The following is a 27,909-nucleotide window of genomic DNA, read 5'->3' as shown; positions in this document are numbered from 1 at the left end:
CATGCCTGTGTTTGGCCAATATCCTGCAGGACCTTTCCTATCTATATGTATCCAAGTGTCTTTTAATTGTGCCTTTCTCTGGCAGGGCCTTCCGTATACCTACCTCCCTATGAAGATTGCCCCTCAGGTCCCACTTAAATCTTTCCCCTCTCACATTAAGCCATAGGCTTCTTGCTTTTTGCATTCCTTTTCCTGGGTAAAACACTGCACATTCAGCCTATCTATGCCCTTCGTGATTTTAAACACCTCTCCAAGGGTCACCCTCAGTATCCAAAGCTCCAAGAATAAAGTTCCAATCTTAAACTCTCCCCATACAGTACGTGAGAAACACTCAGACACACACAGTGACCAAATCCCACTGGGGAATGGACACACGCGTATACACACACACTGAGATTAAATCTCACTGGGACTGGGACACACACACACATCTGCATTCTCTCAATCAAATTTTAACACCAACAATTTCAAAGTAAATATGCAAAAAGCAAGGTTTGGTCCGCAGGTTGAGATTCTAAATTGGAGAAAGGTCCGTTTTGATGATATCATAAATGATCTGTCAAGTGTGGAGTGGGACAGGCTGTTCTCTGACAAAGGTGTATGAGGAAAATGGGAGGCCTTCAAAAACAACGTTCTGAGAGTACAAAGCTTGTATGCATCTGTCAGAATAAAAGGTAACGATAACAAGTGTAGGGAACCTTGGTTTTCAAGAGATATTGAGGCCCTGGTTTAGAGAGAGAAAAGAAGAGGTGCATAACAGGTATAGGCAAGTAGGAACAAATGAGATGCTTACAGAGTACCGGAAATACAAGAGAACACTGAAGAAAGAAATGAGGAATGCTAAAAGACATGATGTCACTCCAGTAGACAAGATGAAGGAGTATCCGAAAGGATTCTAGGGATGTTAACAGCAAAAGGATTGCAAGGGTCAAAATTGGTCATCTGGAAGACCAGGATGGTAATCCAAGTGTGGAGCCAAAACAGATTGGGAGATCTTAAATGCATCCTTTGCATCTGTACTCACTCGGGAGATGGATAGAGTGTCTATAAAAGTGAGGCAAAGCAGCATCAACCCTGCACAGATTACAGAGGAGATGTTTGCTACCCTGAGGCAGATAAGTTTGCATAAATCCCCAGGGCCTGACAAGGTGGTCTCTCAGACTCCAGGGGAGGCAAGTGCAGAAATTGCAGACACCTTGCAGAGATATTTAAAATATCCTTAACAAAACAAATGGTACCAGAGGTTTAGAGGATAATAGATGTTTTTCCACTGTTTAAATAAGGCTCTCAACATAAACCAGGACATTATAGGCCAGTGAGTCTGACATCAGTTGTGGGAAAGTTATTGGAAGGTATGCTAAGAGACCGTATATTTAAGTATTTGGATAGACATGGACTGGTTGAGGACAGTCAGGATGACTTTGTGCTTGGCAGGCCAAGTCGAACCAATCTTCAAGGAAGTTACTAGGAAAGAGGATAAAAGCAAGGCAGTGGATGTTGTCGACGCAAGGCATTTGACAAAGTCCTTCATGGGAGGCTGGTCAAGGTTCAGTCACTCGACAGTCAGGATGAAGTAGTAAATTGGATTAAACATTTGCTTCGTGGGAGAAGTCAGAGTTGTCGTAGAGGGCTGCCTCTCTGGCTGGAAACCTGCGACTTATCATGTGCCACAAGGATTGGTGTTAGGTCCTTTGTTGTCTGTCATCTACAACAAGTTTATAACCGAGTTTGGACAGGTACATGGATGACAGGGGTATGGAGGGCGAAGGTCCCACCCAGAGCAGATCAATGATTTAATTACAGACTAGATGGGCCAAAGGGCCTGTTTCTGTGCTGTAATTCTCAATGACTATAACTTGATGCAACCTCATTGCGGCATTGCCATAATCTCCCACTATTTCCCACGTCTGCTCAGCTCAGGCAACCCGTGACTCAGGATAAAAGTGAGAAGGCACACTGCTAAAGTGGATTATGCATTTATTGAACAATATACAAAAACAAAACGACTAAGAAATAACTTACATTTAAGGACAATGAGAAAACAATAAAAGGACACTAAATATATATATCCTGGTGCCGCGTAAAATGAACACCTATTATAAATAAATGCACCATATCTCAATAGTAAAATATATTGCAGCTTCAACTATGGACACAAGAATGCCTAAGACCATTTCTTTCTGCATTCAGAACCTTTTTGTAATTCATATATTAATTTTTAAACATTGTGCACAGACTTCTTAAAACTTCACATTTCCCATAAAATTTGTTTAATTTTTTTTGCATTATCCTTCCGGATTCTACGAAACAAAAATATACATTTATATGCAAGTAATTATATTGAGATCCGTTGAGTGACCAACACGCTACCACGTCTCGCACACGGCGGTGGTCAGAGTCTCCGCAGGTTTTGCTTGCTCCGCCTGCTTCCCGCAGCTGCCTGTGCCCGCAAGCCGCTGTGGAAACTGTGCCGGATGCAGGACTTGGAGCCGTGGAAGGAACTCAGGCACAGGGAACAGTAGTCATAGGCACAGAAAACACTGGTGCACACTGCCCGCTCCTGGTAGTGCAGGAACCTGGCGGGAGACGAGCAGAGTGGGCACATCTTCAGCACCTCATCCTGCCTCAAGGTCTTCACCACCTGGAGTGGGAAAGGAGAGGGAGAACCAGTCAGTCAGCCGGGCAAAGTACGAGACAAAGATGGCGCCAAAATTAAGGAGACTTTAAAATTTGCTTTATTTAATCACACGTACATTGACAGGTACGGTGAAATGCATTCTCGGGCCAACACAGTCCGAGGACGTGCTGAGTGAGGGCAGCCTGAAAGTGTTGCCATCTTACCAGCACCAACATAGCATGCCCATAACTCTAACTTCACCTCTTCGAAATGTGGGAGGAAACCAGAGCACGCAGAGGATACCCACGCCTTGCAATAACCACTCAGCTACTGAGCCACCATACACAGTGGCTGTCCCAGCATCGAGGACACTTTCAAAAAGTGATACCTCAAAAATGCAACATTAAGGACTGGCATCACACACGACACGCACTTTTCTTCATTGCTACCATCAGGGAGGGGGTACAGGAGCCTGAAGTCACACATTCAACATTTTAGGAACGGCTTCTTCCCCACCACCATCAGATTTCTGAACAGACAATGAATCCTTGTACACTACCTCAGTATTTTTTGTTCCCTTTTTTGCACTACTTATCTAATTTCATTTTTAATATACATCTCTTGCAGTAATTCAGTTTCTTTAATTATATGTTGCAATATACTGCTCCCGCAGACATGTTTGCCTGCATATACCACCGATACTAAACCCGGTTCTGATTCTGAGACAGGACACCCGCCACAACAAACTTTTCACTCGATGACAGTAGCATTAAGAGCTCCTCGCCTGAAACGTTGACCATTTAATCCCCTCCGTAGATGCAGTCTGACCTGTTGAGTTCTTCCAGCATTTTGTGTGCGTTTCTCTGAGTTTCCAGGATCTGCAGAACCTCGTGTTTAACACTAAGAGCTGATTATTGACTTCAGGAAGGGGGAAGGAGGACAAATATGCACCAGACTAAATTGCTGGGGGGTGGGGGTGGGATGGTGGTGGAGAGGGCCAACGGGTTTAAATTCCTAACCCATAACCATCTCGGGTGACCTTTCCTGAGCACAGCACAGACACGAACACAAGGAAGGCAGGTCAGCACCTTTACTTTCTTAGGAGATTCAACTTGTCACTGAACACGAACAAACTTCTACAGAAATATTGGTTAAAGATTAACCTCGTCACACTTACATGGAAACAGTCAGTGAAATATGTTGTTTGTGTTAATGACTAGCAATGTGAAGACTATAAACTTGATGTCCAGTTAAGCAGATGGCACACAATTGTACCCCATGATTGAGCCTGATGATGTCTTCCCTGACCCCTTCAATAAACAAATGGATGAGCAATAATTTCCTTAACCTAAATGAAAAGAAAACCGAAATACATTTGGTTGGTCCCAAAACCAAAGGAGATAAACTTTTTCATAAGCTTGAGAACCTGGCTCCCCTCGTAAAATCAGTAGTAACTAGCCTAGCTGATAACCATGACTCAGATTTGAATTTTAAATCCCACATAAAGAAAGTGACGAGAGCAGCGTTTCTACACCCAAGGAATATTGCAAAGGTATGTCCGTTTCTGTCATGCAATGATGCTGAACAACTGATTCACACCTCTATGTTGAATGGACTAGATTACTGCAATGCACTTTCTACTGGCCTTCCAAAGCAATCTATTGACAAACTTCAGTTTATTCACAACGTCACTGAATGGCTTTAACTAAAACTTCTGTTCTGGCTACTCTGCATTCGTTTTCTGTATCTTTTAGAATTGATTATAAAGTTCTCTTTCTTGTTTAGGTCAGGAACCAGAATATATCACAGTGGCGTCTGTACACGTACCGTGTGCAAGGTCAGGATCAAGCAGTGAAGTCTGACAGCTCAACTGGCTTGGCCTGAGCCACATAAAAGCGGACTATCGTGACCTCATGCCTGGATACTAGCCTAGCAACGGCTTCATAAAATTCCAGGGTGGAGGCTAGCCCTTGTACGTATAAATCAAAGAAAATTTATTATTAAATATACAAGAGAAAAATCTGCAGATGCTGGAAATCCAGCACAACACGCACAAAATGCTGGAGGAACTCAGCAGGCCAGGCAGTACCTGTGGAAAAGAGTAGAGTCGACATTTTGGGCTGTGACCCCTCAGCAGGACTCCAGGAAACGTGTCAGTTGCATCGAGGAGGTGCTGGGGCTCAGCCCGCAAGCATTGCCATGCAAACAGAATACGCCCACAACTTTCTAACCCTAAAGCCTGATTTATACTGCTGCATCAGCATGACGCCGTAAGTACTGTGTTGCCACAAACCCTACGCAGAGCCGACGCGGATCCCTACACCAGAGCCTGACGCGCACCTCTCCCAAAATGTAACTATGCGTCGCGGCAACGCAGAACGCAACAGCTGTGATTGGTCCGTTTGGTAGCATCGCATTTCCTCCTACGCTGCAATAGCTTCCCATTGGGTGACTGAAGGGCAGGGAAGGAACTCTGGCTGCAATGTTTTCCATAAAGCTTTACAGACCTCCGAAATTATGGAGGACACTTTTCGCTTTTACGAAAAAAGACGCTCGCTTCTTGTTTACCCCGAGAAAGACCACCATGACCATGAAGCCTTGCACGGGCAGGTGTGTGCGCATGCGTGACGTGCCCGAATTGCAGAGCAATGCAGACGCACCAACGCACAAGTATAAATGCTGACAACGCGCATAAGTCACTTGCGTAGGTTACGGCGTGCAGTTAGCGCAGAAGTATAAATCAGGCTTTACCCATACGTCTGGGAGGAAACCAGAGCACCCGTGCGGTCATTCAAGGCGGCAATGTGGCGTGAAAGCAGGACAGGCTGGGATTCCGGAGGACAGAACAATCCTTACCTGCTGGTGCCGGATACTTTTCTGGGAGTCACCGCCAACCTTGGGCTGACGAGTGGGCCGCAACTTAGTCACAACCCTATCCCCGCTCTGGTGCTGGATGGACACGAGAGTGCCGCGTGACGCTACGTTCTCGCGTTTGGAGGCTTCCATCTAGGAGGAACAACACCAGATCTCAAGAAGGTGAAGCAACAGGACATTTGGCCTTTTCCTACCCATCACCCCTGCCAGAAAACTTTCCAAAGTTAACCCACGGTGACCAATCCGTCTACACCCTCAGCCCATCCCACATAGTTGCTTGTCACCCGTGGAACCCTGGCATGGGGTGAGGACTCCAAGTTCCTCTGTGTGAACATCTGTCCTGGTTCGAGCAAGCCGCTGTCCTGGACAAGAAAGCTTAGCAAGTTTCCACTTTCCCAGGAGGCTGAGCACACGTCTCTATTCACTTTTACCAATTGTTGCCGATGCCCCATCGAAAGCATTCTGTATGGGGGCTAGAAAGAGAGGATGTTTCCAAGAGTGGGGGAGTTTATCACCAGAGGGCACAGCCTCAGAACAGAGGGACATCCATTTAGAGTGGAGATGAGGGTGAATTTCTTTAGCCAGAGGGTGGTGAATCTGTGGAATGCTTTGTCGCAGGCAGCTGTGGAGGCCATGTTATCGGGTGTGATTAAAGTGGAGGTTGACGGGGTCTTGATTAATCAGGGCATCAAGGGTCACAGGGAGAAGGAAGGGGAACGGGTTTAAAAGGGGTAATAGATCAGCCATGGCGGGGTGGCAAAGCCGACTCGATGGGCTGAATGGTCTCATTCTGCCCCCATGTAGAATGGTCTCCCGGAGCTCGGTGTGCTAACTGCTCTGCATGTGACTGCAGGAAAACTCACAGATGCGGACACAGCTCAGCACTTCACAGAAGCCAGCCTCCCCTCCACGGACTCTGTCTATACTTCTCACTGCCCCAGTAAAACAGCCAGTGTCATCAAAGACCCCACACCCCAGACGTTCTCCCCTCTCCCGTCGGGCAGAAGATACAAAAGCCTGAAAGCACTCACCACCAGGCTCAGGGACAGCTCGTACCCCACTGTTTTGAACAGACATTTTGTATGATCCCGATCTGTCCGTCTACCTCGGTGTGCCCCTTGCACTGGAATTGGTTTACTATTGTCATCTGTACCAAGATACAGTGAAACACTTGTGCTGCATAACGCTCCTCAGATCCAATCATTACACTGTGTATTGAGGCAGAACAAGGTGAAACAATGCAGAATAAAACATAGAACAGTACAGCACAGAACTGTATTCTTTGCCAGACTTCCTCACTGCCCACAACTCCACAATGTTGTGCTGAACCAATTAGCAATCAAATGGCCAACTAAACTAATCCCTTCTGCCTACAGTGCCCAATTCTTCCATTTTCCTCACATTCATGTGCCAGTGTCAACACCTCTTTAAAGTCCCTAATGTTTCTGTCTCTACCACCACCCCAGGCAGCATATTCAAGGCACCCACCACTGTCTGTAAAAATATCTTGCATCTTTTTTTAAAATTACCCCCTCTCTCTTTATATGCATGCCCTCTAATCCAGACAGCATTCTTGTAAACCTCTTCTGCACCCCTCTCCAAAGCCTCAGCATCCTTCCTGTAGTGGGGGTGACCAGAAATGTATGCAGATGCGGCCTCAGTAGAGTTCTATAAAGCTGCAACAGAACTTCCTAACCTTTGAACTCAGTGCCTCAACTAATAAAAGGAGGCAATGTCGTATGCCTTCTGAACCACCCTATCAACCTGTGTAACCACTTTCAGGAAGTCATGAACTTGGACCCCAAGATCCCTCTGCTCATCAACACTTTAAAGATCTTGCCCCTAACAGTGTAGTCTTTTCACTTCACCTACCAAAGGGCAGCCCTTCACATTTAGCCGGCTTAAGCTCCATCTGCCATTTCTCTGCCCGTATCTGCAAATGCTCTATACCCCACTGTGTTTTTTGCCAGTCTTCTACACTATCCACAACTCCACCATTCTTTGTATCACATGCAAACTTACTAACCGCCCCATCTACATTTTCATCCAGATAATTTATGCGCATCACAAACAGCGGAGGACCCAACAGATTCATGCAGAACACCACTAATTACAGACTTCCAGCTCAACTAATTCCCTTCCCGACCACTACTTTCTGCCTTCTGTGGGCAATTCAGTTCTGAATCCAAACAGCAGTTCACCACAGATCCTACACATCTGAATCTTCTCAATGAGCCTCCCAAGTGGGACCTTGTTAAATGCCTTACTAAAATCCATGCGGACAACATCCACAGATCTACCTTCAATCACCCTCATCACCCTGTTGTAATAGTAGCAACAGAGTATTAAAGTTACAGAGAAAACGCGGTGCAGCCAGACAATAATGTACAGGATCATAACGAGGCAGATTGCGAGGTCGAGAGTCCATTTCATTATGCGAGGGAACCGTTCAAGAATCTTATACCAGTGGGGTAGAAGCCTTCCTTAAGCCTGGTGGTACGTGCTTTCGGGCTTTTATACCTTCTGTCCCACGGGAGAGGGGATAAGCAATGATGTCTAAGGTGGGTGGGGTCTTTGATTATGATGGCTGTTTTATGGAGATAGTGAGAAGTGTAGACAGAATCCCAGGGAGGCCAATTTCTGAGACGTGCTGAGCTGTGTCCACAACTCCCTGCAGTTTCTTGCTGTCACGTGCAGAGCAGTTGCATGGTGACAACTCGCAGGCTGCTCCCTGCACAATCCACAGACTCTATCGGTCACTGATGCAAACAACGCATTTCACTGCATGTCTGGATGCTGTCGTTTCCGCTGTCTTCTTCTGTTCTGCAGTTGCTACCGCTCGTGGTATTCTGCGGAACACCGTAGACTTGGTATGTCGCAAGTACATTTCACTGTGTGCTTCCATGTACGTCTGATAATAAATTGGAATCTGAAGTTGTGTCCCTCCTTGTGCATCTCCCAAGCACAAGCCACACTCCACCACTGTTGTAGCGTGTGACCTGGCTAATGTTCTGCTGACGTTGATTATGCAACATGTTGCAAAAGATATACCTCACTGTAAATAAATAAATCTGAATCACACGTGATAAATAAAGCTAATCTTTTAAAAAAAGCTTCCTCAAACCCCATTTTGATGTGCATTTCATAACTAATATTTGAGTAATCTTGATTAATATTGTTTATATATCAAGAAATATATACCATTGAAAATGGACCAATGGTATGGAAACACCAATATCCTTGAACGGAAAATCCTATAAAAATTAGTGGATATGGCCCAGTTCATATATATTATATAGGTTGCTTAAGCATCCTTGTTCCTATAAATCATTCATCATGGTTATATGTGGAAATACATGAAGTCCATACGTCATTACACTACCAGCTGGTACATGTGAGGTGCTACATTTTGGTAGGACTAATCAAAATAGGACATACATGGTAAATGGTAGGGTATTGAAGAATGCAGTAGAACAGAGTGATCTCGGAATAACAGTGCATAGTTCCCTGAAGGTGGAATCTCATGGGGATAGGGTGAAGAAAGCTTTTGGTATGCTGGCCTTTATTAATCAGAGCATTGAGTATAGGTGTTGGGATGTAATGTTGAAATTGCATAGGGCATTGGTAAGGCCAATTTTGGAGTATTGTGTACAGTTCTGGTCACCAAATTATAGGAAAGATGTCAATAAAATTGAGAGAGTACAGAGGAGGTTTACTAAAATGTTGCCTGGGTTTCATCTCCTAAGTTACAGAGAAAGGTTGAACAAATTAGGTCTTTATTCTTTGGAGCATAGGGGCAACTTGATAGAGATATTTAAAATTATGAGGGGGATAGATAGAGTTGACGTGCGTAGGCTTTTTCCGTTGAGAGTGGGGGAGATTCAAGCAAGAGGACATGAGTTGAGAGTTAAAGGGCAAAAGTTTAGGGGTAACATGAGGGGGAACTTCTTTACTCAGAAAGTGGTAGCTGTGTGGAATGAGCTTCCAGCAGAAGTGGTTGAGGCAGGTTTGATGTCGTCATTTCAAGTTAAATTGGATAGATATATGGACAGGAAGGAAATGGAGGGCTATGGGCTGAGTGCAGGTCGGTGGGACTAGGTGAGAGTAAGAGTTCGGCAAGGACGAGAAGGGCCAAGATGGCCTGTTTCCGTGCTGCAATTGTTATATGGTTATATGGTACGGGGGTGCATTGCTCAGAGGAAACAACGCTATCTGCATTTCAGACTCCCGAGTTATCTTTGAATTAGTTCAGTGTTTTGAAGTTACAAAGCATAACACATTTCACCCCTCATTCTTCTAAGCTCCGGCGATCATAGTCCCAACTACTCAAGCTCATCATTTTGGACCACTCCTCCATCCCCCCGGGCAAGAGTCGGAGAAGGTCTGGCAGGTAGACACACGGTGCCTCCTTCAGAGCGAGGGGCCAAGACAGGTACATACTTTTTGTAAACGAGAAGCCTTCTTGAGGGTCTGGTTTGCTCTTCTGTCGCTACAGATGATTCTCTTCCACATCTTGCACACCTTGAAGCAGCTGTTAGGAACAAGACAGTCTCAGTCACTCTGTACCCGCTGGCTCAGTACATGGACCCAGAGCCCAGGGACCGAAAAGGGAGCAAGAATTTTTTAAACAAAAATAAGGGTAGCAGTTATTGCGGCACTATTTTAGCTTGGGGTATCGGAATTCAATTCCTGCCAGTAAGGAGTTTGTATATTCCCCCTGTAAACAGTGTGGGTTTCCTCCAGGTGCTCCAGTTTCCTCCCACAGTCTGAAGAAGTACAGGTTAGTAGGTTAATTGGTCGTGGTAAGTTGTGCTGTGGTTGGGCTACGGCTGAATCGGTGGGTTGCTGGATGGTGCAGGTTGCTGCGCCAGAAGGGCCTGTTGCAAGCTGTATTTCCAAATAAATGGTTTTAAAAATTCCTGGACGGAAGCAAGGGGATTAAGTTAGGACGAAAAACAAGGAAGCACCACCCTCTGCCTTTGGATCTGTCAGTCTTTCATAAGGAGCTGTAACTTCTCAGGGACAGTTCTATGAGGTGTGTCGACACCGTACTTGGAGCATCGTGGCGTGCTTCTGGTCTCCCAGTTAAAGCAAGAATGACAGGGGCAACCTAGCATAGTGAATAGCATAACACCATCACAGCAACCCTGACCTGCGTTCAATGCCCACCGCTGTCTGAAGTGAGGTTATGCAGTTCTGAGAGCTCTTATCTGAGAAAGGATGTGCTGGCATTGGAGAGACCCGAGGAGGTTGACGAGAGTGATCCTGAGAATGAAAGGGTTAACGTATGGGGAGCGGTGGATGGCTCTGGGCCCATACCAACTGGGGATTAGAAGAATTACGGGGAATCTCATTGAAATCTATCGAATGTTGAAAGGCCTTGATAGAGTGGATGTGGAGAGGATGTTTGCTATGGTGGAGGAGTTTAAGACTGAGGACACAGTCTCAGAATTGAGGGACATCCATTTAGAACAGAGAGGAGGAGGAATTTCTTTAGCCAGAGGGTGGTGAATCTACAGAATTCATTGGCACATGTGGGGGTGGAGGCCAAGTCATTGGGTGTACTCAAAGCAGAGGTTGATACGTTGTCGATTAGCAAGGGTTTCAAAGGTTATGGGGGGGGGGGGGGAAAGAGGCAGGAGAATAGGGTTGAGAGGGATAATTCATCAGCCATGATGGAATGGCAGACCAGACAATGGGCCCAATGGCCTCATTCTGCTCCTGTCTCTCATGGTCATTAAGCCAGAGAGTTTGCAGGAAAGATTCACAAGGATGTTGCCAGGACTGGAAGGCATAAGTTAGGAGGAGAGACTGGACTAGCTGTCCCCTCCAGTCCCCTGCTCAGAGTTCGGAGGCTGAGAACTTAGAAACATAGAAAACTTACAGCACAACACAGGCCCTTCGGCCCACAAAGCTGTGCCGAACATGTCCTTACCTTAGAAGTTACCTAGGGTTACCCATAGCTCTCTACTTTTCTAAGCTCCATATACCTGTCCAGGAATCTCTTAAGAGACCCTATCGTATCTGCCTCCACCACCATCGCCAGCAGCCCATTCCACACACTCGCCACTCTCTGCATAAAAAACTCACCCCTGACATCTCCTCTGTACCTACTCCCAAGCACTTTAAAATCTCAGGCCAGCCATTTCAGCCCTGGGAAAAAGCCTCTGATTATCCACACGGTCAATGCCTCTCATCATCTTATACACCTCTATCAGGTCACCTCTCATCCTCCGTCGCTCCAAGGAGAAAAGGCCGAGTTCACTCAACCTATTCTCATAAGCCATGCTCCCCAATCCAGGCAACATCCTTGTAAATCTCCTCTGCACCCTTATGGTGGTGTATAAAATTATGAGTGCTATAAATAAAGTGGATGGTCACAGTCTTTTCCTCAGGGTGAGGGAGTCTAATTCATCCTGCAGAGAAGAAAATTAAAAGCAATACATTTGTACTGATATTGGGACATATATTGTCTCACAGATGTTGTCTACTGCAAATCCCCATTTGAGCAGTAAACATTCAAATATATAAAATAACAACTTTCTAGTGCTGTGATGATTAATAGCAGGGCTGTTACGCTGGAATGGAGGCAGAGAATTATGAGGATGTTGCCAGGATCCAAGGGACGGAGTTCTGGAGAGGGGTTGAGAAGTTTTGAACTTTACTCACGGAGCATAGAACAATGAAGGGTAATCTTTAGCATTATATAAAGTCACAAGGGGCATAGAGAGGGTAAATGAATTCTGTCTTTTCACTCAGGGTCAGAGAATCTGGAACAAGAGGGAGCACTGTAGTGTGGCAGTCGGCGTAATGCTATTGCAGTGGTAGTTCTAAGGTCAGGGTTCAATTCCCACCACTGCCAGTAAGGAGTTCGTATGTTCTCCCCGTGACCAATATAAGACCATAAATAAGATATACAAGTAGAATTAGACCATTTGACCCAGAGTCCACTCTACCATTCCATCATGGCCTCTCAGTTCCAGTCTCTTGCCTTCTCCCCATATCCTTTCATGCCCTGACCAAACAAGAATCTATCAATCTCTGCCTTAAATATACCTAATGACTTGGTCTCCACGGCTGCCTGTGGCAACAAATTCCAGATTTACCATAGACATAGACATACTTTATTGATCCTGAGGGAAACTGGGTTTTGTTACAGCTGCACCAACCAAGAATAGAGCATAAATATAGCAATACAAAACCGCAAAAAATCAAACAACAAAATGCAAACTATGCCAGATGGAAATAAGTCCAGGACCAGCCCATTGTCTCAGGGTGTCTGACCCTCCACGGGAGGAGCTGCAAAGTTTGATGGCCACAGGCAGGAACAACCTCCATGACGCCCAGTGTTGCATCTCGGTGGAATATGGCCGAAGTCCAACAGCAAAAAGTTCAATATCCGGTCTACAAACACGTTCCTGGATTGTAATATGACCAGGATTGCACCATCCGTTGTTAACCAGAACAGCAAGCCCCTCTCCTTTACGCTTACTGCTCTCTGGCTAAGTAATTTCCTCATTTCCATTCTAAAAGGATGCCCACTCCACATCCACTCTATCAATGCCTTTTGCCATTCGATAGGTTTCAATAATGTTTACTCCGGGTGCTCCAGTTTCCTCCCATATTCCAAAGAATAGTGTTTGGGATAGTTGGTTTTGGGCTATGTAGGTGCCGGAAGTGTGGCTACACTTGTGGCCGCTCAGCACATCCCTCGCTGATTTGAGTTGATGCAAACAGCTACCTGTATTTCATTGTATGTTTCAAAGCTCATTCACTCATTATGCGCTGTGTCCTATGACGTTGGCGATCATCGTCCCATGACCCTGATTGTTCTTAGAAAAAGCTTTTCTATAAAAGTGATTTGCCATTGCCTTCTTCTGGGCAGTGCCTTTACAAGACGGGTGACTCCAGCCATTACCAATACTCTTCAGATTGTCGGCCTGACATCAGTGGTCACATAACCAAGACCTGTGATGTGTACCGGCTGCTCAGACGACCATCCACCACCTGCTCCCATGACCCTGATCAAGGGGCTAAGCAGGTGCTACACTTGGCCCAGAGGGAGTGTTTTGCACCTGTCTTGGCAGGGATGTACGCCACCACCCAATGTTTCGATGTACATGTGACAAATAAAGCTAATCCTTAATGTCTTCTTAGGTTTAAGTTGTGAGGAAAGAGACTGAATAGGAACGTGAGGGGCAACCTTTTCCACATAGAGGGTGGTCTATATGAGGAATAGATGCCGGAGGAATGGTTGAGGCAGGTACAGTTAAGGCACTTAAGACGTACTTGCACAGGTATAGGGATAGGAAAGATATAGAGGGAAACGGGCCAAAGGTATGGAAACACCAAAGCCCTTGAACAGAAAATCCTACAGAAAGTAGTGGATACGGCCCAGTCCAGCACAGGTACAGACTTCCTCCACCATCTACATGAAACACTGTTGCAGGAAAGCAGCATCCACCATCAGACACCCCCACCACCCAGGGCACGCTGTCTTGTTGCTGCTGCCATCAGGAGGTTCAGGACTCTCACATCCGGGTTCAGGAATAGTCACTACTCAACCTTCAAGCTTTTGAACCAGAGGGTTAACTTCACTCACCCGAAAACAGAACTGCTCCCACAACCCAAGGACTCACATTCCAGGACTTTTTAATCTCATATTCTAGTTTTTATTTACTTATTTATTATTGTTTTTTGTTTGCTGTTTCTTTGTATTTACTATGAATGTCCGCAAGTAAATGAATCTCAGGTTTGTACATAGTTTGATAATAGAATTACTCTGAACTTTGAAATGCAGGCACATGGGACTGGGTCAGGTAGACTTCCACAGCACAGAAACAGACCCTAAAACTCAATCTATTCAAGCTGAACAAGTTGCCTTCCTTATCCAATCCCGCTTGCCTGGCCCTGTCCAAATGCCTTCTAAACTGTGCAATTTGATAGGGGAGTTAGGAAGACACATGGTGTAAGACCATAATTCATAGGAGCAGAATTAGGTTATTCGGCCCATCGAGCCTACTCTGCCATACCATCACAGCTGATTTATTATCCCTCTCAACCCCATTCTCCTGCCTTCTCTGCGTAACCTTTGAAGCCTTAAACAAGAACCTATCAACTCCCACTCTAGATGTGTTCGGCTTCATTAGTCAAGGGATTGAATTCAAGAGCCACAAGGTAATGCTGCAGCGCAAGAAAACCCTGGGTTAAAACACAGTTGGGCACCTCATTCCAGGAAGGATGTGGAAGCTTTAGAGAGGGTGTGTAGAGGAGATTTACCAAGATGCTGCCTGGATTAGGGAGACGTCTTCTAAGGATAGGCTGAGCAAGCCAAGGCTTTTCTCTTTGGATTGAAAGATGAGAGGTGACTTGATAGAGGTGTATAAGATTAAGAGGCAGAGCAGAAATAGCTAATACAAGGGGGCAATTTAGGAGTATTGGAGGAAAGTAAAGGAAGAATGCTAGATATCGGAAACCACAGATTAATGAACAAAGGGAACAAGCAGTCTAAATGGTAGTTGAGGTAGTAACACCACTTAAAAGGCATGTGGACAGGTAGACGGATAGGAGAAGTTTACATTAGGGATTCCCAAACATTTTTTTTTTTGTGCCATGGACCAATACCATTTAAGCAAGACTTATTTCATAATTTACTGGCATAATTTACATATTACTATTTAACTATTTATGGTTTTATTACTATTTATTATTTATGGTGCAACTCTAACGAAAACCAGTTTCCCCCGGGATCAATAAAGTATGACTATGACTATGACGAAGAGAGTACAGGACGAAGGACCAGTTTCCCAGCCATAAGGCCTTGTGACTCTCAGTCACAGTTGTCCTTGGATAAGAGCTTCTGCGCTTCCTCAGTCCCGACCAGGTGCGCTCCTCACTGCCCAACGTGTGGAGGTGAAGGAGGAAGGGTCGGGGGATTGTCAGGCGGCTAACTTACCAGAGTAGGTCAGCAGGGGACAGAAAACGCAGGATTCGTCTCAGGATGTCTGGGACGCCCCTCTCCCACAGCTCGGCCCAGATGTCCACGTGCTGTAGGCCCATCTTCCGGCCGATGAGGCGGTCAATAGGGAAGACCTGGCCGCGAGCAGGGGAGCAGCCGCCAGGATGAAGACCCTTGGCCTGCCTCACGTTTTGGCACGCTGCCCTCCCCACCTGCAGGGCGGGCAGCAGGTGCCACTGGCAAGGTGTCGGCACCTCCCCACTGGGCTCCTGAGCACCACTCCGGGGCGCGGCCTCCTCCTCGGCCCCCGGACTCCGGTCCTGGTGTCGCTCTGCTCCCAGACCACCCTTGGGTGTCAGGCTGCCGTCCTCCTCGCCGGCCAGAGAGGAGACGCTCAGCAGGGAGGAGTAGCCACTGTCCCCGGACAAGGAGTCTCTTCCCTGGGCTGGGCTCAGCGGTGTCTGGGCTACACACCCCGGAGAGCATGTCCCACTGCCACGCTGCAGACGGGCGGAGTGGCATGGGGGGCTGACGTCCTTTTGGCACGCAGCTACCGCGGTATCGCTTCTGTTCTGCAGACTGCTGTCTCCTCCGCTGCTGGGGCAAACCTGGTGGGCGATGAGCCACTTGCACTTCATGTCTGAGGATCTGGCCACCAGAGCGGACACAGTCTCCTCCAGCACTGAAAACAAAAGGAAACATCATCAGATTGGAAACCCAAGACATTCTGCAGATGCTGGAAACCCAGAGTAACAGATACACAATGCTGGCGGAACTCAGCAGGCCCTGACGAATGGTCTCGGCCCAACTGTTTATTCCTCTCCATATATTTGACTTGCTAACTTCCTCCAACATTTTGTGTGTGTTATTCGGATTGGAATTGGAATATTATTGTCACATGTACCGAGATACAGTGAAAAGCTTACCTCTTCTCAGCTGCCCATCACCTTCCTCGCTCATCAGATCCTCCTGTGATGGGCAGAAGAGCCCTTTACCTTTCCCACCCACCTGGCTTCACCTATCCCCCAACCGACCCCAAACTTTTTATTCTGGCATCTCCCCCTTCATGCCCAGCCCTGAAGCAGGCCTCAGCTTGAAACGTTGACTGTTTATTCACTTCCGTAGATGCTGCCGGACCAGATCACCCACCATTTTGTGTGTGGTACAGTGAAAGGCTTATCTTGCATAATATTTATACTGATCAAATCATTATAAAGTGCATTGAGGTAGAACATGGTAAAACAATAACAACGTAGAATAAAGTGTCACACATCAAAGTTGCTGGTGAACGCAGCAGGCCAGGCAGCATCTGTAGGAAGAGGTACAGTCGACGTTTCAGGCCGAGACCCTTCGTCAGGACTAACTGAAGGAAGAGTGAGTAAGAGATTTGAAAGTTGGAAGGGGAGGGAGAGATCCAAAATGATAGGAGAAGACAGGAGGGGGAGGGATGGAGCCAAGAGCTGGACAGGTGATTGGCAAAAAGGGATATGAGAGGATCATGGGACAGGAGGCCTAGGGAGAAAGAAAAGGGGGAGAGGGGAAAAGCCCAGAGGATGGGCAAGGGGTATAGTGAGAGGGACAGAGGGAGAAAAAGGAGAGAGAGAGAAAGAATGTGTGTATATAAATAAATAACGGATGGGGTACAACCTGATGGCATGAACATTGACTTCTCAAACTTCCGCTAATGCCCCACTTCCCCCTTGTACTCCATCCGTTATTTATTTTTATACACACATTCTTTCCCTCTCTCTCCTTTTTCTCCCTCTGTCCCTCTCACTATACCCCTTGCCCATCCTCTGGTTCCCTCCCCCGCCTTATCTTTCTCCCCGGACCTCCCGTCCCATGATCCTCTCGTATCCCCTTTGCCAATCACCTGTCCAGCTCTTGGCTCCATCCCTCCCCTTCCTGTCTTCTATCATTTTGGATCTCCCCCTCCCCCTCCCACTATCAAATCTCTTACTAGCTCTTCCTTCAGTTAGTCCTGACGAAGGGTCTCGGCCCGAAACGTCGACTGTACCTCTTCCTAGAGATGCTGCCTGGCCTGCTGCGTTCACCAACAACTTTTATGTGTGTTGCTTGAATTTCCAGCATCTGCAGATTTCCTCCTGTTTGCGTAGAATAAAGTGTAACAGCTACAGAGAAAGTGCAGTCAAGGTAGACAATAAGGTGCAAGCTAGTAACAAGATAGATTACGAAGGATAAACAGGATAGATTCTTTAGTGCCATGCTATTACAAAGGAAAAAGTGCGAGGCAAGCTCAAAGGTCTTCAGGTGAGTAAGTCACCTCCACCAGATGGACTACATCCCCGAGTCCTGAGAGAGGTTGCTGAAGAGATAACGGATGCATTGGTCATAATCTTTCACCAATCACTTGATTCTGTCATGGTCCCAGAGACTGGACGATGGCAAATGTCACCCCACTGTTTTAGGCCAGTTAGCCTAACCTCAGTAGCTGGGAAAGTCTTGAAGTCTATTACTTAAGGACGAGGTTTTGAGGTATTTGGAGATTAATGATAAAAAAAAATCAAAGTCAGCATGGTTTATGTCAAGAGAAATCTTGCCTGACAAATCTTCGAGGAAGTTACAAGCAGAGTGGACAAGGAGAGGCAGTGGATGTCATTTACTTGGATTTTCAGAAGGCAATTGATAAGGTGCCACATGTGAGGCTGCTTAACAAGATAAAATCCTATGGTATTACAGAAAGGATACTGGCATGGATAATGGAATGGCTGACAGGCAGGAGGCAGCGAGTGGGAATAAAAGGGGCTTTTTCTGCTTGGTTGCCAGTAATTAGTGGGGTTCCTCAAGGATCTGTATTGGGACCACTGCCTTTCACACTGTCAATGATTTAGATAATGGAATTAGTGGCTTTGTGCCAAAGTTTGTGGGTGATATGAAGATGGGTGGAGGGTAGGTAGTTCTGAGGAAGTAATGTGATTGCAGCAGGAGTTAGACTTGGAAGAACGGGCAAAAATGTGGCAGATGGAATACAGTGCTGGGAAATGTATGATAATGCTTCGGGTCTGGTGGGGGTATCCAGAACTAGAGGGCACAGCGTCAAAACTGAGGGGCAACCCTTTAGAACAGAAGTAAGGAGGATTTTTTTTTTTAGCCAAAGAGTAGTAAATCTGTGGAATGCTCTGCCACAGATTGCAGTGGAAGCCAAGTCCATGGGTATATTTAAGACAAGTGTTGTGTGTTTCCTGATTGGTCAGGCCATCAAAGGTTATGGCGGGAAGGTAGGTGTATGGGGTTGAGTGGGATCTAGGATCAGCCATGATGGAATGGTGGAGTAGATTCAATGGGCTGAATAGCCCAATTCTGTTCCTATCTGCTTTGGTCTTATTATGAGGCCAAGAGATTATTTTATTGTCGAAGGGATCTGTTCAAGAGTCTGAGAACATTGGGTTAGAAGCTGTCCTTGAGCCTGATGGTACATGCTTTCAGGCTTTTGCGTCTTCTGCCTGTTGGGAGAGGAATGTCCGGGGTGGATGGGGTCTCTGTTGATGCTGGCTGCTGTACTGAGGCAGTGAGAAGTGTAGACAGAGTCCATGGTTGGTTTCCGTGATGTCCTGAGCTGTGTCCACAACTCTGCGGTTTCGAGGTTGTGGGCGGAGCAGTTGCCATACCTTGCTGTTATGCATCCAGATAGGATGCTTTCTATGGTGCTTTGATTATAATTGGCAATAGGAGAAAGCAGAAAATGAAACATCAAAATGTGAAGCGTGGGTGGTGATGTAGGTACAAGCACAATGTTTTAAATACTTTCATCTAGGTCCACAGAAAGATGTTGAACAGGGTTCCCGACCTTTTTGATGCAATGGACCAGATTCGGACAAATGGAGACTAGCCTGGATGGGCATCTGGGAAGGCATGGACAAAATGGGCAGAAAGGCCTGTTTCTGTTCTGTGTGACTCACAGGCAAGGGTACAAAAGGTGCAGAACGCAAGGTCAGAGGGCAGCCTCCCTGGAGTCTCCAGGACTGACCCCAAACCAAAACTGGCCATCAAACTTTACAACTCTTCCCTTGGAGGGTCAGACACCCTGAGCCAATAGGCTGGTCCTGGACTTATTTCCTGGCATAATTTACATATTACTATTTAACTATTTATGGTTTTATTACTATTTAATTATTTATGGTGCAACTGTAACGAAAACCAATTTCCCCCAGGATCAATAAAGTATGACTATAATTCCGCAGAGGTTACTAAAATAAGTGGCGTCATTGACAGCAGCCATCAGAATTTGGGCGCCATGGTAGCGTAGTGATTAGCGCGACGCTATTATAGCTCAGGACGCTGGAATTCAAAATTCAGATCCATCACCCTCTGTAAGGAGTCTTCCCCAATGGAATGTGATGGTTTTCTCCGGGTTATCCAGTTTCCTTCCACCGTCCCAAGTCGTACCAGGTAGTTAATGGATCATTGTAAGTTGTCCCCTGATTGGGTGAGGGTCAAATCAGGGTCATCAGGGGTTGCTAGGCAGCACAGTTCAAAGGTCCAAAAGACAGCATTCCACACTACATCTCTAAAATTTAAAAAAAATTAGAGGCACCTTGATCAGCTGGGAAAGTGGGCCCAGGAATGGCAGTTGAATTCAGATTAGTGCGGGGTGTTGGAAGTTGGGAAAACGAGGGTAGGACATTCGCAGATTCCCATCCCAGAGGAGGAGGAGAAGATGGCGGCGCAACGGCAGTGCGCGCGGCCTCTCCGGTGAATGATATCTGTAATCTGTCAAGTAGGATGCCGTGCACAATTCTGATTTGATGGAGACAGACGTGACAGTACGGAGGAACACCTGGAAAACTTCTGAAATGCCCGCTTCGCTGCCACTGCTACTGTGTGGTAACCGGAATCGCTGGAGCTGAAGGCCCCGAATCCTCAGCTTTGCTTGTTTCAGCAGCCGGGGCAAGGTCGAAGGCGCTCGGGAGGCTGTATCGGAGAGGCTGGCCGGAGGCTCTAAGTTTTCAGACGGATGCACTCAGTGTCGGTTGTGGTCGGCTGCTTCCAAGGCATCGGCAAGTTGACGGTGTCTGGAGGTTTATGACAGGGAGTTTCTCCCTTTTGCCGCCTGCTATCGGGGACTCGGGAGTCGATCGACTCGGGGACTTTGAGACTATTTTTACCGTGCGCATGGTTTGTTCTTCATCAAATGATGGTATTGCTTTGCACTGCTGTAACTGTATGTTATAATTATGTGGTTCTACTAGTGTTAGTCTTTGGTTTGTCTTGTTTTCTGTGATATCACTCCGGAGAAACATTGTATCATTTCTTAATGCATGTATGCATTTCTAAGTGACAATAAAAGAGGACTGAGTGTTCTCATAATCTAGTCCAAGATAATCCTATCTGCCTAGGATTGTCCCATATACATAAAGTACTGTGCACATGTTAAAAAACTCCCAAAGAGCGAAGATGCTTTCTAAACTAATGAAATGAAAAGATACTAATTATCAAAGAAAAATTACTAGAAAGAGCAGTAAACAGTTAAAAAAAAACTAAAACTAATCAATATTTGGTGTGACCATCCTTTCCCTTTAAACCTGCATCAATTCTCTTAGGTACACTGTTGTGCAGTTTTCTAAGAAAATCAGCTGGTAGGTTGTTCCAAGAAAGTTGGAGAACTTGCTGCAGTTCTGCAGACTTTGACTGTCTCATTTGCTTCTGTCTCTCCAGGTAATCCCAAAGGGCCTCAGTGATTTGATATACTTCACTTTGGGGGGGGGGGGGGGAACCGAAGTGAAGAGGCAGAGGAGGGGGTGGTTGGCGCACAAGTAGAAGCAGCTTGTAGGAGTTTGTGAGGAAGGATAGGCAGATGATAGAGCAAAGGTGCACTCAGCCTAATGGTTTGAGATGTGTCTATTTTAATGCAAGGAGTAATATAAACAAGACGGATGAACTTGGAGCGTGGATCAATATCTGGAACTATGATGTTCTGGCCATTACGGAGACTTGGATATCTCGGTCAGGAATGGCTTGCTGAGTGTGCCGGGCTTTAGATGTTTCAAAAAGGACGGGGAGGGAGGCAAAACTGTGGGGGAGAGGCATTGCTAATCAGGGATAGTATCATGGCTGCAGAAAAGGAGGAAGTCATGGAGGGATTGTCGACTGAGTCATTGCAGTTGGAAGTCAGAAATGGGAATGGGGCAATAACACTAATGCGTGTTTTTTTATAGACACCCAATAGTAACAGGGACATTAAGGAGCAGATAGAAAGGCAGATTCTGGAACGGAGCAGTAATAGGGTTGTTGTGATGGGTGATTTTAACTCTCCTAATATTGACTAGCATCTCCTTAGGGGTTTAGACGGGGTGGAGTTTGTTAGGTGTGTTCAGGAAGGTTTTCTAACACAACATGTAGGTAAGCCAACTGGATGCAAGTCTAAGCTTGATCTGGTATTGGGAAATGAACCTGGTCAGGTGTCAGATCTCTCAGTGGGAGAGCAATTTGGAAATAGTGATCACAACTCTATCTCCTTTACTATAGCGCTGGAGAGGGATAGGAGCAGACAATTTGGGAAAACATCTAATTGGGGTAAGGGGAAATATACTATTAGGTAGGAACTTGGGGAACATAAATTGGGAGCAGGTGTTCTCAGGAAAATGCATGGCAGAAATGTGGCAAATGGTCAGGGAACATTTGCATGGTGTTCTGCATAGGTATGTTCCATTGAGACAGGGAAAGGATTGTAGGGTAACAGACCCGTGGTGTATAAAGGATACAGAATATCTAGTTAAGAAGAAAAGAGAAGTTTACAAAAGGTTCAAGAAACTAGGTACTATTAGAGCTCTAGAAAATTACAAGGGTGCCAGGAAGGAGCTCAAGAATGAAATTAGGAAAGCTGGAAGAGGCCATGAGAAGGCCTTGGTGAGCAGGATTAAGGAAAACCCCAAGGCATTCTACAAATATGTGAAGGGCAAGAGGATAAACCATGTGAGATTAGGACCAATCAGGAGCAATAATGGAAACATGTGCATGGAGTTGGAGGAGGTAGCAGAGGTACTTAACGAATGCTTTGCTTCAGTATTCACCAGGGAAGACGACCTTGACAATTGTAGAGATGACTTATAGTGGACTGAAACACTTGAGTATGTAGTCATTAAGAAAGAGGATGTTCTGGAGCTTTTGAAGAGCTTTAAGTTACATAAGTCACCGGGACCAGAGGAGATACACCTCAAACTCCTGTGGGAAGTGAGGGAGAGATTGTTGAGCCTCTTGCGATGAGCTTTGTGTCATCAATAGGGACAGGAGAAGTACTGAAAAGTTCAAGAAAGGGAGTAGAGATAACCCAGGAAAATATAGACCAGTGAGTCTTACTTCAGTAGTGGGCAAGTTGTTGGAAGATCCTGAGAGGCAGAATCTATCAGCATTTGGAGAGAGATAATCTGATTAGGGATAGCTTTGTCAAGTGCAAGTCAGGCCTTGAGATCCTGACTGAATTTTTTTTGAGGATGTAACAAAACACACAGATGAAGGTAGATCAGCTGATGTAGTGTATATGGATTTCAGTAAGGCATTTGACAAGGTTTCTTATGCGAGACTCATTCAGAAAGTAATGAGGCTTGGGATCCAAGGAGAGACTTTGCTTTGTGGATCCAGAATTCGCTTGCCAACAGAAGGCAAAGGGTAGTTGTAGATGGTTTGTATACTACATGGTGACCATTGGTGTTCCACAGAGGTCTGCTCCGGGACCCCTCTTTGCGATTTTTAAAAATGTCTTAGATGAGGAAGCAGAAAGGTGGGTTAGTAAGTTTGCAGATGACACAAAAGATGGGGTGTTGCAGATAGTCTGAGGGTTGTCATCGATTACAGCGCGACACTGATAGGATACAGAACTCCACTGAGAAGTGGCAGATGGAGTTCAACCCAGATAAGTGTGAGGCGGTTCATTTCGGTAGGCCAAATCTGATGGCAGAAGGTAGTATTAATGGTAAGACTCTTGGCAGTGTGGAGGATCAGCGAGATCTTGGGGTCCGTGTCCATAGGACACTCAAAGCTGCTGCGTGGGTTAACAGTGTTGTTAAGGTGTATGATGTGTTGGCATTCATCAACCATGGGATTGAGTTCAAGAGCCGTGAGGTAATGTTACAGCTATATAAGACCTTAATTAGACCCCACTTGGAGCTCTGTGTTCAGTTCTGGTCACCTCACTACAGGAAGGATGTGGATACTATAGAAAGAGTGCAGAGGAGATTTACAAGGATGTTGCCTGGATTGGAGAGCGTGCCTTATGAGAATAGGTTGAGTGAACTTGGCCCGAGCGACGGAGGATGAGAGGTGACCTGATAGAGGTGGGTAAGATGACGAGAAGCGTTGATTGTGTGGATAGTCAGAGGCTTTTTCCCCAGGGCTGAAATGTTTAAGGTTTTAAGGTGCTGGGAAGTAGGTACAAGGGGGATGTCAGGCCAAGTTTTTCCACATGGAGAATGGTGGGTGCATGGAATGCACTGCCAGTGACAGTGGTAGAGGCAGATACAATCGGGTCTTTTAAGAGACCCTTAGATAGGCACATGGAGCTTAGAAAAATAGAGGGCTATGCGGTAGGGAAATTCTAGGCAGTTTCTAGAGTAGGTTACATGATCGACACAACTTTGTGGGCCAAAGGGCCTGTACTGTGCTGCAGATTTCATGTTCTTTGTATACAATTAAATAAGTAGTGCCAAAAGAGAGCAGAAGAGAAGTGGTGAGGCATGTGTTCATGGATTCATTGTCCATTCGGCACTCTGATGGCGGATGGGAAGAAGCTGTTCCTGAAACATCCTTTACCACCTCCTTTTGATGGTAGCAATGGGTGATGATGCCGCCTTTTTCTGAGCCATCACTTTTTATTTTTCATTTAGCAATCCCTGACAACCCCAATTAACTCTAACCTAATCACAGGGCAATTTGCAATGACTAAGTAACCCGCCCGGCGTGTCCTTGGACTGTGGGAGGAAATCAGGGAAACCCCATACATCCCATGGGGAGGAGCACAGAGAAGCACTGGAATTGAACTCCAAGCTCCAGAACACCCTGAGCTATAAGTGTGTGATGCAAACTGCTATGCTCGCATCCCTTGAAGATGCACAGTCCTTTTCCGAGGGAATCGGAGAGCATAAGTTTAAGATGAGAGGGGAAGATTTCGAGTGGCAGAGCAGTACCATGTGGAAACGGGTCCTTTGGCCCATGCTGACATTAGCCCTGCTATACCCAACTGACTGTGTTTAGCCCGTGACTCTCCAAACCTCGTCCCTCCATTTGCCTCTTAAATGTTGCAATTGTACCTGCCTCAACCATTTGGTCCGGCAGCTCACCCTGGCCAAGTAGACAGGGTGGTTGTGACGGAGAATGCTTGTTAACGCGCTCTGTACGTGTGCATTTATTTGCGTGTGCCATTCTACTCTCGCTGTGCTTATGGAAGTGGGACAAACAGTTTCATTTTCTTGCAGGCATTTGCAATAAATATATACAATAAATTTATGAAAAAGACCCAAACAATGACAGACCCATCGTGCAAAACAAGACAAATTGGGTAATTAATAAAAAAGTAAATAACACTGAGAACCTGAGTTGTAGAGCCCTTGAAAACAGTTGGTAGGTTGTGGAGTCAGTTCAGAGTAAAGGTGAGTGAAGTTATACTTGTTGGTTCAGGAGCCTGTTGGTTGTAGGATAAGTAAGATCATAGTCTCCCTAGGGCAAGGGTTCCCAACCTTTTTTTTAATGCCACTAACTGAGGGGTCTGGGGACCCCTGCCCTATGGTTATGTGGTCCAAAACTATAGGGCACTGAATCAAGATAAGAGGGGGGAGATTCAAGAGAAATGAGACACCTTCTTTATGCAGAGCGTGGTTGATATGAAACCACCTGGCAGAGGAACTGGTGTGGCAGATACATCTTCTCAAGCAACTTGGACAGTTACGTGGATAAAAAAAAGTTTAGAGGTACAATATTATGCAAAAGTGGGGAACCTAGATTTTTCTTAATATATGGTTTCAGATTTCTATGCACACTATTCTTCTTTGACACTATTTATTTTTGTAACATACGATAATTTCTGGGCTGCAGCCACAAAACAACCAATTTCACAACCTATGCCAGTGTTAATAAGCCTGATTCTGACTTGGTACTTTCAAGATTGTCCTGTACACTAGCGTAGAGGAGAACAAAATAATTGTTACTCTGGAATCAATGCAGCACAAAACAAAACAATTTTAAAAAGAATGCAGTAATTTAAAAAACACAAGAAATATAAATACAGAAGATTCCTTAAAAACATAATGTTTGGATGTCCAGCAGGTCAAGCAAGATGTAGCATGGAGCTGGTGGGGGAAGATTTTGATCACAGTGGCACAGAAAGAGCCCTGTGGTTATTGGGGAGGGGGGGTGGCAGGGGCGGATTACGTAGAGAGTCTGGCACTGGAGGATGGGGGGGGTGTAATTCTTCAGGATGAGCCAGTATGCTGAGGAAGGACGGATTGCACAGGAATAAACCAGTGCTTGTGGCGGGGCGGGGGGCCACAGAAAGAGCCCCGTAATGCGGGGAGAGGGGATTGCACAGAAAGAGCCTGGTCCCGTGGAGAGAGGGGATTGCACAGAAAGAGCTCGGCCCTGGGGCAGAGGGGATTGAGTAGAAAAGGGCCTGCACTGTGGGGAGGGGAGACCACACGGAAACGGACCGGTACTGTGGAGAGTGGGGATTGTACGTGAACAGCCCGGCGATTGGGGAGAGGGGATTGTTCAAAAAGAGTTTGGCATCTGTGGGGCGGGGGGGGGGGGCGAATTGAACAGAAAAGGACCGGTGCTGTGGGGAGCTGGAACTGCACAGGAAGAGCCCAGGCCCAGAAAAGCGCCAACGCTTTCGCGCTTCCCGCCTGCACCCGGCCCCGGTCCTGGTCCGAGCCGTCCTAAACCCGGACCCCACACCGGGAGCAGGTCCGGAGGCAGTTTACCCCCTCTCACATCCCCATCCCTTCCCCTCCAGACTCCGGCTGCTACCCACCTCCGGCACCCGGGTCCCGATCCCGACTCCAGGGGCTAAGGGGCGTCAGCAGCCGCACTCACCCGCTTGCCTTGTGCCGGGGCTCTAGATATTGGTGGTCGGCCTCTCCTCTCCGGCGATCTGGGTCCCGGGTCCCTACCGGGGTTTCGGATCCCGGCTTATCACTTCCCGGGACCTCTCTGTCTCCGTGCCTTCAGCCCCGCTGTCTGTGATCAGTCCGGGTTCACTGACCCCTGGATTACTCCGTGCTCCTGTCCCCGGGATCTCCCTCACGTTCAGTACCCCCAACCCCTGGCTCTAAGGAACTAACCCCGGCCCTCCCGCCCTGCTGTGAAAGGCGCTGAAACTTGGCCGCGCTGTCCTGTTTGAATTTGGTCACCAAACTTAGGATTGGTCGCCGGACGGTCCAATCAGACTCCTCCTTTGCCCCGGCCTTCGCCAATCAGAATGAAGGTCTCTTAAAGGGGCGGCTTCCTGCTTCAAACTCCAAACTCGCGGCAAAGTACGAATGATGGAAAAACTCGCGGAGAACGCAGCGCCCACGCAAGGTCAATAACAATGGGGAGAGATGTTTAAAAGGGGCATACTGCAAATCTATTCCTTTCAGATTTATTTCAAAATTCCAGATAGTTTAATGTCATTTCCTATACACCAGTATAAGGAGAATGAAATCATTGTTACTCCGGATCTGATGCAACACAATAAATATTAAAGATAAGATAGTTTATGTACAGATTATCCATAAAGTGGCACTAGGCTATACATAAGGTGACTGACGGGAAATAATGAAGTAGTGGTGGAGTTAGTGGGTGGAGGTGTTCCCTTACTGCTCGGGGAAAGTAAATGTTTTTCGTTCTGGTGGTTCTCTCGATTACCATGTGCAGCTGCCGCAAAGTTAGCAAATTTCACGACATATGCCGGTGATATTAAACCTGATTCTAGTACCTCCCAAAGGGAGTGGGACAAACAGTCTATGAGCAGGGTGTGTGGGATCCTTCATGATGTTAACTGGCCCTTTCCCACATTTCTATATCTATGGAGAGGAATAAAACAGTGAACATTTTCAGTCAAGTTCAATTTCAATTATACGGGAATACAGCGTTCCTCTGAGACCCAACATGTGGTAAAATGCAAGGATGCGCTGGGGGCTGCCCGCGAGTGTTGCCATACATTCTGGCGCCAATATAGCACGTCGACAATGTTCAGCAGATCAACGAGAGAGAACAAAATCAAGCCCGTGGATACCACGGTAACGTGGCCGTTAGCTCAGTACTATTGCAGCTCGGGGTGTTCCCGAGTCTGCAGTTCCAGTGTCGTTCTGTACCTCTTCTCCGTGAATGTGTGGGTTTTTTTCCCGGGTTCTCCGGTTACCTCCCACAATCCAAAAGCATACAGGTAGGTTAATTGGTTATTGTAAATTGTTCCATAATTGGGGAAGGGGTGTGGTGTTGATGGGGCAGTGTGGCTATCGGGCTGGTAGGG

The 27,909-nt window shown here is 46.5% G+C and overlaps 1 protein-coding gene across 2 annotated transcripts; it reads right to left on the bottom strand.

Annotated features, from left to right (window-relative positions):
• Positions 1-2,008: 2,008 nt before the first annotated feature.
• Positions 2,009-26,718, bottom strand: fbxo5 (F-box protein 5). 2 transcript variants are annotated; one of them, XM_072266997.1, is made up of 5 exons: positions 26,428-26,718; positions 15,447-16,131; positions 9,932-10,022; positions 5,474-5,623; positions 2,009-2,641 (listed from the first exon to the last, which is right to left on the bottom strand). In XM_072266997.1, the coding sequence occupies exons 2-5, from the start codon at positions 16,085-16,087 to the stop codon at positions 2,393-2,395; spliced, it is 1,131 nt and encodes a 376-aa protein (XP_072123098.1). In that variant the 5' UTR covers positions 16,088-16,131; positions 26,428-26,718; the 3' UTR covers positions 2,009-2,392. The 2 variants fall into 2 exon arrangements, with proteins under 2 accessions (XP_072123098.1, XP_072123097.1); XM_072266996.1 differs by having other exon boundaries at positions 26,490-26,718.
• Positions 26,719-27,909: the final 1,191 nt, after the last annotated feature.

This window comes from Mobula birostris, chromosome 8 (assembly GCF_030028105.1).
Source record: "Mobula birostris isolate sMobBir1 chromosome 8, sMobBir1.hap1, whole genome shotgun sequence".
In the NCBI taxonomy this organism is placed as follows: Eukaryota; Metazoa; Chordata; class Chondrichthyes; order Myliobatiformes; family Myliobatidae; genus Mobula; species Mobula birostris.
The sequence above is the reverse complement of the archived record's forward strand: the minus strand, read 5'-3'. Positions and strand labels throughout refer to the sequence as shown.

What these genes read in the sequence shown, in the direction of transcription:
- fbxo5 (XM_072266997.1), bottom strand. Translation starts at nt 16,087, where the DNA reads ATGAAGTGCAAGTGGCTCATCGCCCACCAGGTTTGCCCCAGCAGCGGA. An exon ending in TCCCCTGCTGACCTACTCTG is followed by an intron (nt 10,023 to 15,446) that starts GTAAGTTAGCCG and finishes TGTTCCTAACAG; the next exon opens with CTGCTTCAAGGTGTGCAAGA. An exon ending in AAAGTATCCGGCACCAGCAG is followed by an intron (nt 2,642 to 5,473) that starts GTAAGGATTGTT and finishes TTCCCACTCCAG; the next exon opens with GTGGTGAAGACCTTGAGGCA.